This window comes from Tyto alba, unplaced genomic scaffold, assembly GCF_018691265.1.
Source record: "Tyto alba isolate M040663 unplaced genomic scaffold, T.alba_DEE_v4.0 Super-Scaffold_16, whole genome shotgun sequence".
NCBI lineage: Eukaryota > Metazoa > Chordata > Aves > Strigiformes > Tytonidae > Tyto > Tyto alba.
This window is the reverse complement of record NW_024881278.1, coordinates 34818144-34838020: the sequence shown is the minus strand read 5'-3', so window position 1 is coordinate 34838020 and position 19877 is coordinate 34818144. Positions and strand designations below refer to the sequence as shown.

Sequence of the window (19877 nt, the reverse complement as noted above, 5' to 3'; positions counted from 1 at the left end):
TGCCCACACGCATGCTTTGCATCCTCTATCGGGCGTACCTGAGTTTGCTAGATTTCAATAAGATGATGGAGAGACAACTTAACAAACAGTATGACTACACGTAGGCTTTTCCAAGGGAAGGGCTTTAATTCCATTCATGAAGACAGATAATTTTTTCTTTCCCAGTACAGCTAATTTGTAACATCAGCAACACTGAAAATTTTCACATAGTCATAAAGCAGGCAGAAATGCGCATGGATGTTAGGGCACACAACACTTGGATGGGTTCTGTTTCCCTCCCACTAACACTGTTTTTTTTTGGTGGTGATGTACACTGGCCTCACAAAAACATACTTTGTGTCCCTCTCTCCGTAGTTACCAAAATGAAGACTCCATTAAGGCAACTGCTACTATAGCCACATACCCAACAGATATAAACAGTGCATTAAGAACAAAGAAGTGACGATTGCAATGTAGCTGTCCGTGGGCCTTGATGTGAAAGGAACAGCACAGTGGATGCGATTTGTATTTAATATGCATGAACTGACCTTCAGTCAGGCAGCAAGAGCAAAGTGCCAACTTACTGTTCGTCTGCAATAAAAGTCACGGAGAGAGTAAAGTTGCTAAACTGTGTAAGAGGACTAGCTCCCACTACCAGAGAAATTGTTTGGGGTTTGTATTTTTTCAATTCTTGGATTTATTCTTTGTTTCCTCTCTAATTACACTTAGAGCCACGTAATCACAGCCTAGATGCTTCTAAGAACTGGAACTGGCCCACCTCTACCCCCTCCCTCCTCCAAGCTCCAAACAGATTGCTTCTATAAACCAGAACCTGCATTTCAAACATCACCACTGATTTTTGTTCCAGGTTTATTCTAGCCAGAGTGTCTGTAGCAGGAGGAGTTGGATGCTGGAGCCTGTGAGGCTGGCTCTGTGGTTAGAGGTGTGCCCAAAGGGCTGATCTGCAGCATAAACAACTGGCAGATGAGTTGTAAGATTTCAAAGAGCTGATTTGGCAGCCGCTGTGTCCTACCTCGCCTAGCTACAAACCCACCTGACATCTTGTTGTTGAACACGAAACACTGCGCACTACAAGAACTTCACATCGAGCACAGGGTCAACGCGGGGAAAGGAAGGCAGCAGGGAAGGAGCGGAAGAAAGTCATCTCCTCTGAGCCTTGCATTCGGGATCATATGAGTTCACACACTCTTCATTATTCTTAAAACATGGTTCCAGTATTGCTATTCTGTCATGTGTAGAGCTCTCCTAATGTTGACATCCAGCTAGATGCACCAATATCTTACTTCCCTTCGCGGATTCAAGACATGGCTCCTAGCAAAGCACACAAATCACAGAAATACTGTGAATGATTTAAGTTATAGATGTTCATTTCCCATAAACAAAAACAGAAAACCTGTGACTTTTTTTGAATGTTTCAAAATTTGAAATCCATGGGGCCCCTCGGAAGTGACAAGTACTTTTTTGTTTGTTTTTTGTTTGTCAGGAAGGGTCTCCAAAGTAACAGTGGCAGGAAAACTCCCCATAAAGAATTTCAGTCTTCCAGTGGTTTCAGCATGTCCCAGTCAGCATTTCCAGGCCTCTCCCCTTGAAGCGTAGGAATCAATCCCCTCGGATTGCACTTTCAGCACACAACATACCACTGTTGATATCTGAAGTCCTAGGGATAAAGGCATCGGTGCACTCCAACTCTCACGTGGCAGCCAGTGTCCTCTGCTGAAAGCCGTGGTAGTTCTTCGCTTGGGCTTTTTGCAGAACCCCAGACAACTCCAGCGGGTCAGCGCCGCAGCCTGAGAAAGAATGCGTGCTTGCACTCCTTGCTATCCAGGGGGTAGTATTTGTCATAAAAATCCAAAATGTATTCTTCCGTCTTAAATCCAAATTTTTGGTAGAGCAGCATAGCAGGGTTGCTTGCAGAGACGTGAAGGGTTACGTCTTTGCCCATGCAGGTCTGCCAAGGGAGGGGGGGAAAAAAAAAAAAGAGGAAAAAAAAAATCACAGCAAGAGAATGAGACAGCCTCTGGGGGAATGCGGAGGTGAAGGGATTCATCAGTTTAGGTATTCAAGTTACAGAGGAAATGTGAGAAAATCGTAGGCCTTGACACAGAAGTTACCACACATAGCAACAGCTGCAAGGCGAAAGGAACGCTGCTGTTCCTCTGAGCCTCTGTTTCTGGGAAAGATGGACTCTCTGACAATGAAAGCAGGTTTTGGATTATAATTTGTCATCTTTCCATTGTCAATTGCTAAGTAATTGTTAATTAAAAATAATCTTGGTGTACAGCACCGATCTCAAATACTTATTAACAATGGCCTGAAGAAAAGACAAAACCTGCCAAGGGATCAGGCGCCGCACTCCTCCCCGTCAGCAAACAGAGCTGAGCTCTCTGGGACCTCGCTACCAGCCGCAGAGCACCTCTGGGCTGTCACGCTGGAATTCCTGCCTATCCCACCCAGCTCCTCTCCCATCCTTCAGGGCACAGCGCTCGCCTCCTCCGGAGAAGGCAGGGAATTCAGTTCAGACAGCAAATGGCATAGCTGAAGTTACCTTAAAGATCTCAGATTATTTTAACCATCAGTTCTCTGATAAAGATGGTGATAGAATAATTTTTTCCTGCTTTCATCTAGTGTTTTAATAGCATTCTATGTATACTGAATGTATTGTAACTAATGAACAGTAACACCCTTTAGGAAATTTCCAAGGTAAATCGTTCAAAGGGAAAACTCTTGCAGGGATTTAAGGGAGGGAAAAAAAGAAAAAAAAAAAATATATAGTTGGGAGCCATTTTTGGGAAAGGGAGTTGAAATTAGATCATTAAGAACATGCAGTTTGGTTCTCTGAGCCGGATGCATTAGAGGCTAACTTCTGACAACAAACCCATCATCAAGGCACCATTTGCATCAACACATTTTCTGTTAGATTATATTGTTCCCAAGAATTCATCCCCAAACTCAGAACACTGATCCAAGAGGCAGAGAATTATTCTTAATCCAAACAGTGTATGAAAGTGGCTGTAGCCAGAGAGCAGATCCCGGTGCCAGCCCAAGGAGGCTGTGAAGCAGCACGTACGATCTGGTGATTGAGGAACAGGAGGTCACAACCACCATTTCTTCTCATACATGACTAGATGCTTTCTACTACCGATAAATAGTCAGCAATGGAAAAATAAATGTAATGTGAACTGAACACAGAACGGTGATCTCTCATTGCTAGCAAGCCTAATCAGACACAAACCTGCCTGGCTTTCCTCAACATGATAATTCTATGCTAGTCTACCTGCAAGCAGAATTAGGTTAATTGGCTGTGATACATCCTACAAAAAGCTGTGATGATTTTCTACAGCTGGCTTGCCAACACATCCCAACTCTGCTGGAGACACGAGTCCCGCTGCTGGATCCCTGCAAACCTTGGCTCACTGCTCACGCCTGTTCTCACTAGGCGTTGACATCCCATGTCAACAGACTACAGTTGAGGGCAATTTACTTAAACACTTTAAACACAGGGACGCTCAGGGAACGTACGGGGTGAATTTAAAGTAGATGGGTTAGTGGCCTGTATCAACATGCAGAGCAGGGAGAGGTGGACACTGCAGAGAGCTGTGTAGGCAGAAGAGTTACCCTCAGGTGGCCCAGAAGAGCTACCCTGAGTGGAAACCGCTTTTCCCAGGTAAAGATCACTGCTCCCAAGGCTCTGCCAGCACTCCCTACCTCTCTTCAGCCAAATGAGCATGAGGAAAAAAACCAGTTTCAATGGCAAGTTTTTGTTTCAGTGAAGATGAGCTGCACTAGCAAGCCAAGGAATGTTTCACATCTGCAGCTGTGCCCAGAGTTCAGGGAGTGGTAAAACTGTGGGCCCTAAAGAGGCACAGCTGTGCTCTGAAAATGCCATCTGACTACTTCCTTCCACCAAATTAAGCTATCTTTCCTACAATTTAATTCAAGAAAGTGAATGGAATTATGGCCACCTGAATAACAGTATTCATTCAGAGATTTAATGAAGTTTAGCTACTTTAATACTACCTGTTTAGTTCGCTCAGATTAATCTTCCCAAGTGTCCATGTGGAACAAAGCCCAGTACAAGCTAGTCTGAACAAATTTGAATGAGGTTGCAAACACTTTATCTTCAGTTCAGCCAGATTTCAACCAGTATATTAGAAGTGAAAGAGAATGATTAAGATCAGTGATTTAATGCAACGGCCCTGGTCAGAATAAACCTCCAGGTGTAGCCAAGAAAAGCTGCAATAGCTTCCTACAGAACCTCCCCACTATAATCTCATTTTCTCCTTTAAACCCCAAATTTACAGTATTACTGTTACATGAACTATTGACCACCAAAGAACACAAAGTTAATCCCAAGATAGTCTTAAGTCTACAGCATCTCACTAATTCTGAGGACCTGACCAGTGTGGTTATTCTTCTAAATACACTTTAGTTTCTGCTTTTGAAGTGATTTCCCCCCATGAATGTTCACACAGGCTGCAGATAATCTGTGACACAAAGAAAGAGCAATGGGAAAGAGACTGAAAGGAGGAACACAGCACTACTTATGTTCTAATATTTGCATGTGTGCTCACAAGAAGGGAGAGCTAGTTCTTTGGCAGAGACAGATTTTTTTCATTACCTGGATAAGATGGTAAATCATGAAGGTTGCTATCCCAGCTCTTCTCCACTCAGGGTGAACTAACAGAAAAGAGATGTAAGCTTCATTGTATTTCACGTCTGGCACCATAAAGCCAAAGGCAATTATAACCTTCTTGTAAAGGACAACAACGCTGAAGTCTGGATACTGCAGGCATTCTGACAAATCAATTCCTACAGAAAGAGGGAAACAGCAGTTGAAAGCATTGAAAACCAACAGAAAAGTGTCACGCTTGCCCAGAAATTTAGGGGTTTAAGGCCTTTCAGAAACACCGACTTGATCGCTTCCTTTTACCTTTATTTCAAAGCTCTGACATCGAGATGCTTCAACAAAACACACAGACAAAACAAGACCTGCTTACTAATGGGGATTCTTGCACAGAGATATTAATAAAGCTGATTTCCTCCCAAATGACGATGAAACTAAAACTCAAAAAGCATATTCATTAAGACCAGCTGGTTAAAGAAAAAAAAAAATTAAAAATCACATGATCTCAGCACCCAACTAATCTTTCCTTGGTTTGTACTCTGAGCTGTATTAGCAGACTCTGCTAAGGACCCGGTTTTAAATATGCATGTGGATAAAGATACTTCCATGTGCAAATGGTTGCTGGATTGGGTCCTAGTAAGTTTGCGCCCCTTGCCCACGACTCCCAATGGCTGCAGTAACACTAATGGATAAGGGTTTGCTCCTTCATTTGACCTGGGCTGGGCCGGGCCAGCACCAAACTGGCATACAGCACTCCTATTCCAGTTGGCAAATGCCGAGAACCTGCCTGCAGACAAGCAAAAGGGGGCAGTTTAGTGTATCAGCCCAATACACTGGGTGAACCATCTTGTTCTTCCTGCAAACTCTCTCTAGACATGAAACTCCAGCTTTGGTAGCATCACCTGCCTAAGGTTCCTATCTCTTTTCTCCACCTGGCCTTGAGCTCCTTCCTCTTATGCATACTCAGCTGCTTGTGGAGCTGCACTATGAACCTGACCACAGCTTTCAACGCTATCAAAACGTTTGCTTTTAGCATGCAAATTCCCTAATCTGGGGCGTGAAACCACCTCTCAGGCAGTGGTGCTTCTGTGAGTCAGAGGCTGGACAGAAACACCTGAGGCTGCTGACTTCCGAGTGGTTTGTTACCTTGCTCATCACGCTGCTGCTGCTGCTGCTGCTGCAGCCTACGAGCATGTTGGGACCAAGCAGGGCAGTTCAAGGCACAGAAGACTGCTCGGTAATTTGTGTGGACAGGCCCTAAATGAGGTGCAAGACATAGCAGAGCTGTGCCACAGGGGTTAGTTTCAGCCTCAAATTGGCAATCACAGATATATTTGGAACGTGGGATAACAGAATAGCATAGTAAGTTTTCCAGTAATGTTTATCACTCTTGATGAAATGCAAGACTTCATAAGGCACCAGGCACAAACAAGCGGGTGAATTATTTTCTTGCTCGAGAGTAAGCTGGGTGGAGTAAGACGTGGGAGGAATCGATTGGCAATAGGGAGCCGCGTTAATTATCTCAGGGCTGCAGTTGACTGTGAAGTGCCTTACAGCATGTCTGCACAGGAACGCTACATTGCCCTGAGCACACTGGCGTCTATGAAATGGTGCCGTCCCCTCGGCACGCAGTGATTCCTGTAGGAAGATGCTTAGCTCAGTATGGTTTACCGCTCATCTGCTCGGAAGATGTTTCCCAGTAGGGCATGAAGACACAAGATACCGTGAGAGACAACACGGGGGAATCTTGCTTCACATCAGCTCATTTGCGGTAACTGCAAACTTGTTTCTGCCTTGTGAGAAAGAAGAGCTCTGACAGGGAGGATTAGGAGAGGTGGAAGAACTAAGGCCTGGGCTCACCCTACTTGGTGAAGTGCCTAAAACTTCAGAATTCAGTCAATGAGAGCATCACTATTAGAAGGCAACTGAGCACACCCACGATATCATTGCTGATGCTAGCATCCCCCAAGCACGCAAGCTTCGTATGTCTGAACTCAGGCAGAATTACAGCTATTTCTCTGAACAACACTGCTAGCTTAATGATGCCCTCCCAGCTGCATATCCCACCCCCTCCTCAGTTGTACCAACCCATTGTGAAGCTCAACACTTCATGTCCACAAAGAGACTGTGCTTTATCTCCTCAAGTATCACCTCCTTGCTTACCTCCCCTCCTAAAACAGGACCAAAGTGCAATAAATCATACAATCCCAGCCTCAGAAAATTTACACTATGAAAGAGATTTTGATTCCAGTTTGGAGACAGATGGGAGTGTCAGCTTTCTGATTTAATGATGAACAGTTCACAGTCGGGTGGAACACACCCACGCTCCTTATGTTAAATAGAACAGGGTGAGTCCTGAAGAACTTAATGAAGCTGCGACCCAACTTGGCCAGATCTTCAAACGCATGATCAGAAGAGGAGAGACTATGACAAAGGGGTTCAGCCTCCGTTGGGATTGCAAGTGTCTCTCACGAGCTCCAAAACAACTTGTGAAAGGGAAGGTATGCCATGTTATCTCCCCCCCAGATTGTACAATTTGGACAACAAGTAGCACAAAGAGCTCCGATCCTGACTGCAGCTTATGAGCACGCTGAACGACAAACCCTGTTGAATCACTATCTGCAAATCAAAACATAAAGCAAACAGTTACTTGGAATAAAGGTGTGTACTGTTTGTACTGGGCTTTTCTAAATTACTCTGCTGCATTGTTTGCTGATCAGAAGCTGGTCCACGCAGTAGATGAACACCACTGTTATTATTTCAGAACTAAAGACTACAGGCTCATAACTTCCCCCATAAAGGGCAGCCACTGTCTCCAAAGAGCCTACAGTTTGAGGAATGACACATAAAAATCGATGCCCAAGCTTTCCCATGCCTTGCAAATACTGAGGCTTGATGAAATAAAGGGCATCACAGTGAAGCTTGCAGTTTTAAGTGCAATTCTCAAATTTTACTCCATCGTACCCAGCTTACAGCTGCTAGGAAGGAACTTTCTCACGAAGCTAATGAGCAGTAGATCTCTGTTTCCTTCAGCCCCTAGTTCTGCAAAATTTTTCACTGGATGCTTAATTTTAGTAACCCGACTACTCCTATTGGCATCAATGGTGTTACCCAAAACAACCTATTTCTTTAAGTGCTGTGCTAATTAGGGCCTAATTGCCCAGTTCTAAATGATCTCAAAAGACAAAGACACCAAACACATGTCTCCATCTGAACTGCATTCCTATGACATCAGATAATGGTTTTCTAAGAACCCAGCCAGACACCAACTGAAGAAAAATTTAGCCCAAGAATATTTTTTTCTGAACAAAACCACTTCCTTCTTAGAAAACCAAGTGCTGAAGGAATCTTACCAGGCCAGAAGAATTCATGGCACATGGAGTTTATAGTGGGGATGTGATTAGGGCGAACGTAGCAGTAATCAACGGGTGCTTCTGGCTCCGCCTTCCAGTTGAGATCATTCCTGTGTGGATACGCTCGGATTTCTGCCAGCAGCCTGAGTTTTGGGGGCTTTGTCTCATAATCGCGCCTACCAGTAACATGAAGCAAACACAAAAGGCGAGTGAGCAACAATAACTGCCACTGCAGCTGAACGGGTACTGCCCATTAAATATTTTCTGACATGTTCAACTTGGAACAAAAGAGCAGAATCGTCTTCCGTTCATGTGGGAAAACCAGCACCCAGCTCAGCAAAAACACCTGTGTGTCAGAGGCTAGGACACTTCCCAGATCCACAGCACACCAAGCCAACCTCTCCTTACAGCAGGAGCAAGGAAATCACAGCTGTGACCCAAGAGCAGGCGCAACCTGCACTGAATGACTACAGTGATTCCCTGTCTGCCCTGCCCTCTCTTGGAGATTCCCCTTCCCAATGCAGAGCCAGTTTAACTACTCAGCTTAATAAAACACTATCCTCTCAGGGTTACCATAGTATACTGGGTTGTACTTCAAGGATGAGTGAGGAGCACTGCCCAAGAAAGGTGTCCTCTCCGTGGGCTGTCAGTTCACAAGCCAAGAGCAAATTCAACCTCTGACCATCTGTACCTGATGTAAGGTTTCAGGACACGGGATGTGTAAGGACTGACAATACTGTGGTCTGTCAGCAGGTCTTCTGAGCCTACCAGTCGATACAGAAACTTCGTTGTCTGATGTCGATATCCCTTCATGGAAGGCAGCATTGTCTATACGTACCAAAAAATGCAGAATATTTCAGGAAGATTAGTCAATGACTTAACACAGGGGAATCACGTCAGCAGAGGGAGAATAAGGGCCTTTCAATCTGACAGGATGGACTGGACCCACAGGGTGACAGTCCCACCTCAGAGGACTCTGCTGTGCACTCTCAGATTTAGCGCCCAGACCCATGAGCCGCACACATCACTCAGAAAAGTGCTGCAAGTGATCTCTCTCCTACGTCGCGTGAAAGAGCAACTGCCTATTTGGCCTCTACCATCTGTGTTTGGGCAGGGCTGGAGAAGAAATACGTAGACATTTGTGGTGCTGACACTGGTAGGCAGCTGTGCTGTACAAGCATGTCCCAAGAAGGAAGGGGCTTGTGAAAGCACTGGCGGGGACAGAGCCTCAAGTCAAAATGAGTCTTGTCCACATAATCCTTCTCACTTTGGGACTCAGATAACCTCAAGGTGACACCGCTGTCTGCGGCATAAGCTCTAAAATAACCAGTGCCAAGAGCTCACGTAGATTTGGAAACACTCACCTGGTATCTGTCCAAGATCCTGAAGTCCTGGCTAGTAGTTCTGTATGTTGCTTGCCCTACTGGGGACCTGGAAACACCTCCTTCTTTGCCTCCGTAAATCCCATCAACCAAGAGCAGCGCAGCGTTCACAACTTGATCTAAGTCGAAGAGCGGCAGTCCTCTTTCCCGCTTGGCCTGCCTGACAATCAGCTTGCGCCTCAGTCTCCTGGCCTCTGGGGTCATGCTCATGGCGTTGGGACAGGCTTCCAGTCTCTTCAGCAGCAGCTTTTCCTCATAGATGCTGACAGAGGTATGCTTGGGAGCTCTGGGTTTAGCATCCTTCTCCAGCTGTGGCTTCCTCTTGTCTCGCCCCCTCACCTGCAGCGATGCATTTGACTCTTCGGGATCTTCACTGTCACCTTCCATCCTTTCTGTTTTTTCTTCTTCACTCTCCACCTCTTGCTTGATCTGCTCAGCTGTCTTCACTTTTTTTCTACTTGCTATCACAGTGCCAGCACCGGCTGTCCCGCTGGGAGGGGGCACATACTCTATTCCTGGGTCTATGACTCCATCTCCTTCCATCTCCTCATCATCTATTCAACAGATCAAAATAATCCAAGAAAGAAACATAAGCATCAAAGCCCCATTTCAGAAGGTCGTCACAGGACTTTTCTGCTAAGGAAAAATAATGCAGGTTTACCCAACCCACTTCATTTTCTATGTACTTGTGGACCTCCTGATTTTGGACAGGAGACACAGTAAGGAATCCAATTTCGGGACACAGAATCAATCCTGCTCCTAAGGCGTCTTGCAGTTTGGTGTCCAAAAACATGGCACTCATGAGCTGCAAATTCATGCTCTTTGACAAGTGTTAACATTGCTGAAAATTCCTGAAGACTGGGGATCAAAATGGTCAAGCTGGTGAGCTATATCTTCAGCTAGCAAACCCTGCAGAAGTTCTGTTGAAGCTGAGGGAACAGTTAGGAGTCACAGGAAAGCACAGGATTTATCCCTTTACAGAACCTGATTATCCTTCCTTCCAATGAGAAGTGCTTTATTCTCCGCTTCCCCAATTAGATTGAGGACTGACTCCTTAAGGAACTAAAAGCATTCGGCTTGCATCACTGCTTTGCAACCTGACTGAAATGTAACATTTGTTAATTGGGGATGCTTGAACTTCTAGAACTACTGGAACGTTACCATGAGAATTAAATTTCTCCCATTTAAGAATCAGATGAGACAAAATTAGAGTTGTTATCTAACAGTGTAATCTGTGTTGCAGTGAAATGCTTATGCTGAGTGGTATAGCAGTTGCTAGGTAAACTCTTCTACTCACTGTTTATTCAGGATCCCTCAGAAGATGATAATGGTGGTTCCTTCTGGCCTTAGGAGCTGGCAATACAACTATGGAAAACTAATCAAGATTTACATACAACTAAGATGAACAGAATTTTACCAGCTACTCTCCATCTTATCTTGAACAGATCCTGCAGCTCATTGGAAGTTTGGAAGTTTCTTTTTTTTTTTTTTTTTTTTTTTTAAAATCTTCCTTGACAACTATGTATGGCTTATTATTAAAGAAAAAACACAGCATCTCTTACCATGAAACAGAGCCTGTGGTGGCATTACATCTGGGATGAGATCTGCTTCTGAGAGAAGGCTGGGAGTAGCTGAATGTGAGGCTGGAGTGCCAGGAGCAGAGAAGTCCAGAGATGGGGAGGGAGAAGGACTTGTCAGAGGAGTGCGATCTGAAGAGCTCAAGGAGGAGAAGTCAATCACCTCTCCCTTCTCAAGGACAATATCAGGACGACGGCCCCGACTGGTGAATTTAACAGGAGTGGAGGAAGTACTCCGGTCCAGGAAGCCAGCTGCCTCCTTCTGGGCTCTCCGAATATCCTTGGCTTCCTGAGTGCGAGATCTCTTCTCCTTCAGCTCCATGGCCGATTCGACTGGATTGCGGCTTACCCGCTTCCTGAGTCCTTCCACAGTAATAATGGGATCCAGAGGTGGCTTTGAAGCTGCTAAAGAAGCAGTTTGCTTATTCTGACAGACACTAGCTCCATATTATACAGTCAGAAAAACACATTGACTATAAAATGTATTTTTAAAATAGACATGAAATTAACTCTGGGACAGGTAGCCAATACATCACTAAAGCCTCATTTAGGCCCCAATTTTGCTCCTCTGCACAGAAGGGAGTTTGCTAGTGTGGACAAAACATACAAAAACCCTCCCCAGCGTAAAGAGGAGCAGAGAAATTGTAGATTTCAGCTACAAAAAATCTGAACAAATATCAGAAGCCTTTAAATTAGTTAGCACGATGCAAAAAGGCAATAAAATAGAACAGGACTCATATACTACAGCACATGCAACATAGTCCTCTTGATTTAAGATCAAGCATTACAGCAGAGCTAAACTAAGAAAAAAAAAAAAAATCATGCCTTGAACTGTCCATACACACAAACACACTGTTTGAAGTTAACTTGTCTCATGTCTTCCAGCTCTGGCCCTAGCTAGGAACCTACAGAACATTGGGAAAAGTTACCTTTTGCCTTCAGTGCAGATGCAGACAGCTTCTCTCCTTCAGGTTTCATTGTTGGGGGTTTATTATGAACCAGTTTCCACCACCCCGGTTCTCCAAATTCCTGTGCCCCTGAACGGAAAAACAAGGGGCTCCCCACAGAGAGACAGCCAGCAACTGTGCTCCACCATGTTGAGGTCTTTTTCCTGCAGTGGGAGTAGGGAAAAGAAGCGTTAGGTCCCCACTTACCAGCTGTGCTTTCATCCTGAAGCCTCCTCCCTCCACCAAGATGGAAAGGGCAGAGTGCTTCTGCCACTGGCACCAATGCAGGGAGATGACACACACACCCCCCCCCCATCCTCAAAGAGGCTAAAGATTAATTCATTTCTTCTCAAAGAGAGAACCGGTCTGAAGGGCAAGCTACGATGTACTAGTGGGCTCTGACGCACAGTGCTGTGTACATACGCTCTGTAAATGCCATGCAAATGCAGCACGGTGAGACGCAATTTTTCTTTTGTCAATGAGCCACCATATGCCAAGACTACAGGTGAGAGCTCTACCCTGCCACTGGAACTCCCAGCTTCCCGGTGCTGACATTGCTACCTTCGTTAACAATTTCACGATACGAGAATGGGAACAGGATCCCAGTGATAGCTGTGTTGACCTGACATGGCAGGGCCATATTCCATTTCTGAAGATGGCAAACAGGACTGTGGGTGTCCAGGATGGAAGAGGCAAGGAAAAGATAGTGATAAAAGCATCACTTCATGCAGAAGGAAAGATGAACTTAATTTAAAAGCCTGCCTTGACTACTTCGAGATTTCGTTTAGCAAAGCACGCTCCCAGAGCTGTAGACCAGGGTCCCTAAAGCTGAATTCACAGAGGGAGTTGGGATCTGACCACTCTGCCCTCCATGGCTGCAGCTTTGTCAGGCACTGCAGAGAAGCAGAGTTAGGAGTCTGAGAAATAAATCACCAAGGACAACAGAGCTGCAGGAAGCAGCAAGGTAGCAGAGTCCATATGCTTGTTCCACAGACACAGGCATGCGATATATACTTGGATCCCTATCCCAGCTTAGGATTTTCTGTCATAAAACCTCTCCTACAGCTTGGGCAAGAAGATCCCTAGTATTCAACATATCTGTCTGCTGAACACACTGAACTACTTTTGAAGCACATTTTGGCCCCTTGGAGGCAGGGAACTGCATTTAAGCCTTCCCCTCTGCAGGGCCATGTACTCTACTGGGAATCTGAGCACTTTTTGTTCCTCTAAGAAGAGGTCACAGGGCTAACCAAGATGTCGTTTAGGGAAGAAGTAAGAAGAAACATTTAAAAATTGCCCCTGTAGCCAATAACCAAGGTAATCCCTTGGATACTGAAGAATCAGGTTCATGATGTAGAGTCTAAACCTGTACTTGCACAGGATGTCAGGATTCCTTCTTGCCTTTGCACACCTCCGCTGGCAAAAACTTCAATACTCGGGCTAGGCTTGGCCGAGCAGGTATTTGCTGCTGTCCAAGTGTTGCAATTACACACCTTGGCATACTGACCCTCAAATGTGGGTGATTAAACTCAGGTGCCCCAGAACAGTCTGCAGTGTTACAGTAAGTCTGGGTAAGTTGTACTTTAATATGCCAAGGAAGTCAAGCATTGCACACCTTGAACCACTACACATATGGTTCAGCTGTCCCTGCTCCATCAGTGGCTTGTCCAGGCAAGTGGGGAGACTATGTCTGAGGCCAGTAATCACTTCATCTGAATTTTAATCAGAGCAAGGAGTGCCCAGTTCCCAGGGCAGGTCTCAAAAGGCAGCAGCAAACCCTGGAGGTGATGGCTCATCAGTTGCCTTCCTGTTAGGGTCCCCGTGATTTCCAGAGGGGACAAATACTAACATTTCTGAGAACAGAGCAAGGAGGAACAGACAAGCAATGAAAGCAAAGCCAAAGAGTAAATCTGCTTAGGGAGAAAGACCAGATTTTACAACAGAGAAATCCCTGGGGAAGAAAAGAAGCTGTGAAGTCAACCAAACATACAATTTCAAAGGCTTGCTCAGTTCCTTTCCTGCCTCCATAGCACATGCATTAACAGTGAGATTTGGGTTTGACAGCTCAGAAAAAATGTGTTGTTTGCCTATACAGCACACAACTCATCGTGCCACGAAACCTGTCCTTTATGAGAAGAGTTCTTACTCTGACAGCTTCTTCCTTTACACACACTAACAAACATTTCAGTGGTTTGTAACACCTGCTGTGTAAAAGCTACTTTCTTAAGATTCAAAACAATCTAAAAGATTAGGTCCAATTTTCCTTTTTGGAGAACTTGGTCCATGCAAGCTTGCAAGCTTTATAGCTGAGTAACATGATACTTTACTGAATCTCTTTTTTTTCTTTAAAGCTTAATGACATCAGGACTAGCCCATCCATTGTGACTATTCAGAAAGACTCAAAGGCTTTGCAGGTTCATACACTACTTAAAGGAATATAAGAAATAATCCAAAATTTATGCATTTACACTGCTTTTGTGTGACATTCTTGGGGTTCTTCTTCCCCACTAAGAAATCTTTATTCTTTCTCAAGAGTACCCCTCATGCCTACATTCAGGTTCTCAATGTTAAATCCTCTGATTTTCTCACTACTGAGGCTCAACAGAGATATCACCAACTTAGTCAGGATTCTTGTCCATCTGTATAACAGGTTTTAATTCCTTTGGCTCACCAACCAAACCTTCAGGGAAGCATCGTGTCTTTACCTGTTCCCTAATAAGAAAGTCCAGTGTTTCTCAATAAAAGCACAAATATCTTCTTTCCATCTGAAGTACCCCTGACGGCCCGTTCCTTCCAGAGACAAATTGTACATCGCCAGCATGACAACCTGGAACAGAAAGTGTTGGATGCAAGTGAATCCCTTCTGCTTCAACTGCTTTTATGCCCCCCACAGCCACCGCACACACACACACAAATCTTTGCTCCCTCATAAATATCTTGGGTTTGCAACATCTCATAGGCAACCTCTGCAATCCATCTTCTTCCTGCTTTCATGATGGCCGTTCTCATCTTTCTATTGTTAGACGCAAATTCTCCCTGAGATTTCTCCATTCCAGGGGAATAACAAGCTGCCTAGTTACACAGGTTTATGCTGAGATTACAAGCTTTTGCAGTGGCTGTATAAATGAATTATATCACAACTGGGGTCTGAATATAGTGTAGAGGTATGGTCACAAGTAATCCCCCTATATAATCCATCAGAAATGTAACAGTATCTAGAATGATCATTGCTGTTACATTTCAAACTGAACAGACTGTAAACTCTGTAAAATTATGTATCTACTAATTGTTCTGGGTATGCAAGAATTAGATTTGTCTCCAGGTGATCTTCATTAAACACAATCCATTGAGGGCTCATTCATGTGCTTCACAACCAAATTCAGTCTGACCTATTACATATCTAAACTAAAGGGCAGGTTTGAAAAATATCACACATCTTTGTAAGTAAATCCTATGTGACCAACTGTAAATTACATTTACCCAATTTATACAGCTAAAATCAGCTGGGCTGGGACCATCTTTCAACAATCCCACAGCCTCAGTTGGATACTACTTCCCATTGGGACTTACTCTTCACCGTCAGAGAAGTTTGGAACGTATTTTTCGTAAAGAGATGGGTCTCCTTGCAGTGGGCCATAGCTTTCTGGAATGCATTTCCTCAAAATGAGGAAATACAGACAGCTTTAATGTCATCTGTACCCCATTTGTGCCTCACAACCCATCTTAGTTTGATAACTATTTATCTAGGATTTTGTGTTTTTTAAGTCAAGTGAGACAGTGTCTCAAGACTTCAAAACCAATTCTCTTTTCAGCTGACTAATGATAAGGATCTGTTGAGGCCACATACTCCGAAAAAAAATCCAGAAATCACCAACCACATTTTTCCTACTTCAGATAAATTGATTTGTCCACTTCCCTGAACTCACCCAGAAGCAGCAGCAGCTCTGGCTGCTGAAAGCCTAGGGAGATAATCTCTTCACTAGCCAACCTTCTTCCTCACCTGTTTTGATTTTGTCTGTCTCTTCTCCTTGCCACTCTAAAGAGACCCGGATGTAATGCTAGCAGCCTTTGCTCTCCATACCTGTAACCTGCTGAAACCCTGCCAGTCTGCTAGCCACAGGCTGCTACACCAACCTTTTGCCCTGCGCTGGGCACCATGTGAAAGCACTGCAGGAGTTACAACTGATGTTTTGAATGATCTGTTACGAGACAACACACCACTACTGTCCCAAAGGATGAGACTAGAGGTCTTGTACACACTGCCCGATGCTCAGCATGTGGAAGCACTTAATACTGAGCAAGAGCTACTGCCTGATCAAATTCATTTTATACAGAGGCAGCCAGCACTGCCTGCCTGTCCCTACAGCGCCCTGCTTAGAGCAAGATGATGTGCATCAGTCTACCCATACGGTGGTTGCTGTATAATGCAAATTATGTTGATTGCTCAGATGTGCAAGTGACTGAAATAGCAAATTCCAGCAAGCACTGTTGCTACTGAGTAAGCAGCCAGGAGCTTTGCGTTCAGGGAGCTGGCAAGCTTTCTATTTGTATGTTGCCACCTCACTAGATTTACATGTGCTCATATACACAAAAACTGTTCATGCCTAGCAGCAAAATTGCATTCATTTTGCTTTTCTAAACCTGCCTGGAGCCATGAATTCATGAGTAACACAAGGGGAAGGGAAAAAAATAAATAAATAAATAAATAAAAGGAATGCGGTTTGTATGATTATCTTTCAGTTTACCTGCCAAATGCCCAAGTTCTAATATGCAGGCAATCCTTAGCTAATTAATTTCTGAAGTTCATGCATATGTCTCTGTTACCTATACCTGATCCTCCTTTTCTAGGTAGCACATACACAACAAACAATTTTAGAAAGTCTTGTGGTTGTTCTGCTGGCACGAACGCTTTACCTACTTGTTGCCATGTTAATCTCAGCCGTTCAAATTGTTCCTTCCCATCTTCTGAGCAATCAGAGCAAGTAAATCTGAAAAAATTATCTCCTTTGAGGTAGCTGAGCTGTTCTCTCAGTTGACCTAAAATGAACAGGCAAAAATCAATTTCTTGGTCCTTTTATAGGAAAAAGTGCTGCAAAGGAGATTTGGATTTCCTACAACATCAGGCAGAAGATTACTTTTTGCCTTTTTACCAGAGACCCAGACGGTTCCCAGGAAGCATCAGAACTTGCTGCCACGGAAGGCGCAGATTTATTTCACAGTTGCAGCAGCCAGCAGTGACCAGCTGAAAAGCACGAGCATAAAAAAAAAAAAAGGGGGTGTTCTACTTAACATGTGAATGCAGGTACAAACCCAAGGATTTCCTTGTTTCCCTTGCATTTCTCATTCCTTCTTGCTGTAGGATAACCTATACACTTCAATAAATAACTGTTTTCCCACTCTACCTAAAAAAAAGAAGCTGACCTGTTAAAAAGGTATGCTACTGCAAAGGCTATCAGAATATACAAGCATTCTCCTCCAGGTCATCTTTCTACTCACTGCTACAAGTCTTTACAGCTCTCGCTTTCCCTGTCCACAAACTGTTAATAACGTTGCCAGTCCCTGTTTGTTTACAGCAGCCTCCAGGATGCACTGCAGCAGACACAGTGTGAAGCTTTAAGGTATTTATTTTTCCTATCAGGAGAAGATCTTCACTTGAGACTGAGAGGCAAAAGAACAGCACCATATTACTAGAAAACAATTCTTCACTGCACTTGATACAAGAGATCCTAGATCAGCAAAGCACTTCAGCATATGCTTTGCTGTGTAAAGCTAATCCTGCATAAAAGTTTGTCTGAACAGAAGCGATCTGGTGGGGTAGAGCCAACTGTAAAACCCCATGCACCCAGAGTTACAGGCTCTAATTCAATGTTTCTGCAGCAGAGAAAAAAAGAACAGACCACATCATATGAATTGGGACTTCTAAGCTTGCCAGGGGTTAATTTACACAAATATGAAAAATTTAAAAATAAAATCACAGGACAGGGAAACAGTTAAGACAACAGCATTTCTGAAAATTCACACATGAAGGGTCTTTCTCTAAATGTATGACATCTCTTTTACCGTATAACACCACCAGATCAAGCACTTGTAATACATGGATGCTCTGCTTCCATAGCCTATTGCCGAATCTAATTATTAAAGTTTCACCTATGTCTGATGGGGGAAAAAAACCTCACACTTAGTGGATGAGCAGAATTTCTACATGGCAATTCAATGTAAAAAACAATCATTTGTCTGAGCATGCTGGTGATTTTCACAAGTGACAACTGATATCCGTATAACTGAACAATTAGCAAAGAGAACACTATTTCCCTTTCCCAGCTCGTTTACTTTGCACATTTGTATCTAGTTACTGTTGCTCTGTGATTGGCTTTTTCTGCTCTCTGGATTTGTTCCACAGCAACCAGAGACAGGAACATCTTTGCAAAATAAAAGAATTTGAGTGTTAAATCAAGTGCTCTGAGATGAGATATCTCATGCTACCTTTAACTCTGCTCCGTTTTTTTTTTATTAATATGTTTCAAGATAATACTTCCCTTTAACTGCATACTACCTTAATAGTACAACGCTGGTTCCATTACATTAACATCAAAACACTATGACACCTTGAGAGGATATTTCTACACTGTAACTTTAAGCAAATTCTAAAATGGCAAAAAGGGCAGCTCTGAGGTATCTATTTCTAGTCACAAAAAAAAAAAAAAAAAAACAAAACAAAACAACCAAACAAAAAAAACAGAACACCAAAAATTTTAAAAACCCAACCAATCAAACAAGAAAACAACACATGGTTAGCAGTATCTAGCTTTTGGATCTAATAATACATCCAATAATCCAGAATTTAGAAAGTAAAGTCTAGCCTGTTACATCATTAACAGCACGTATCTTATGTCAAGCCGAAGTAGCAGAGGAATCAAGTTCTGCAGCTTGCTCCAAACGCCTCCCAAAGCCAGCAGCTACAGGCTGGACATGCTTCTGTGAAAGTTAACTTAAATTCACATTATCAGGAAAGCGTTAAGGTTGAGATTTAGCCATTTGCTCCACAGATGTGACAAACTGACCAGAAAAATAAAATAAAGTAAAATAAAATACAATAAAAAAAAGTAACACCACCCCAAAGCCCTTTTTCTCCACAGAGCTCTACAGCGAGGGTCATTATCTTTATCTGAGTGAGCAGAGAGGCCAAGCTGCTTGGCCAAAGTCCCCTCGGCACGCCAGCAGCAAGATGCAGGAGGGTGTGCATGTTTCTGAGGTCACACCCTTGTCCTCTACTGAAGAGGACAGACTCATTTCTCTACAGGGAAAAGCTCCGGACACCCGTACAGTCCTTGGGTCGAAGGGCCTAATGCAGACCGCCGGCATCAGGCTGCGGGGCTCCGTGCGAGGCCAGGACAGCCCCTCTCCTACCACACGGGACGGGATTCAGCCGAGCGGGGGCTGCCCCGTAAATCGGGACAGCGTAACGGCCCTGCAAACAAACCCCCACAGCGACGGAAGAGAGACGCGGCACAAGTGACAGGCTTACTTGCTGGAATCCACTTCTGGCACTTCTCGCAGTAATAGGACATCTCCTCCATCCAGGACGCATCGCCTTCATCGCTGTTCAGAGAGTCCCCGCTCTGGTCATGGGATAAATCCACCGAAGCCTGGTCCTCGGACTCAACAATCAGGAGGGTCTCCCCTTCCACCTCACCCTCCTCCAGGCCCTCTGACGTGGAGGTCCTGGTGGCTTCGTCATCATGGCGGCTCAGCAGCCCGCTCATATGAACGTTATTCGCCATCCTAGACGGTGTTTGCATAACAAGGAGCTGCTCCTCCCCACACTGAACGTGCCAGCCAAGCCTTCACAGTCCAAGGGCAGATGACAGGGGAAATGTTTGTGTCCGCCCTGTAGCTTTTGGGACTGGATTATAACCTCTACAAAAGACAGCCTTCCACAGATTACCTCTGTTTGCTGAAACACTCACAAGTAGTTAGGTACCGATGATCTCTAA

General features: G+C 44.3%; 1 protein-coding gene across 2 annotated transcripts; it reads right to left on the bottom strand.

The window, feature by feature from the left end:
• Positions 1 to 101: 101 nt before the first annotated feature.
• KAT14 (lysine acetyltransferase 14) lies at positions 102 to 19873 on the bottom strand. Of its 2 annotated transcripts, none has more exons than XM_009963048.3 (10): positions 19409 to 19873; positions 16802 to 16920; positions 14589 to 14710; positions 11866 to 12047; positions 10922 to 11341; positions 9342 to 9913; positions 8669 to 8805; positions 7978 to 8153; positions 4619 to 4809; positions 102 to 1948 (listed from the first exon to the last, which is right to left on the bottom strand). In XM_009963048.3, the coding sequence occupies exons 1-10, from the start codon at positions 19680 to 19682 to the stop codon at positions 1775 to 1777; spliced, it is 2367 nt and encodes a 788-aa protein (XP_009961350.2). In that variant the 5' UTR covers positions 19683 to 19873; the 3' UTR covers positions 102 to 1774. The 2 variants fall into 2 exon arrangements, with proteins under 2 accessions (XP_009961350.2, XP_032849932.1); XM_032994041.2 differs by having other exon boundaries at positions 10922 to 11338.
• Positions 19874 to 19877: the final 4 nt, after the last annotated feature.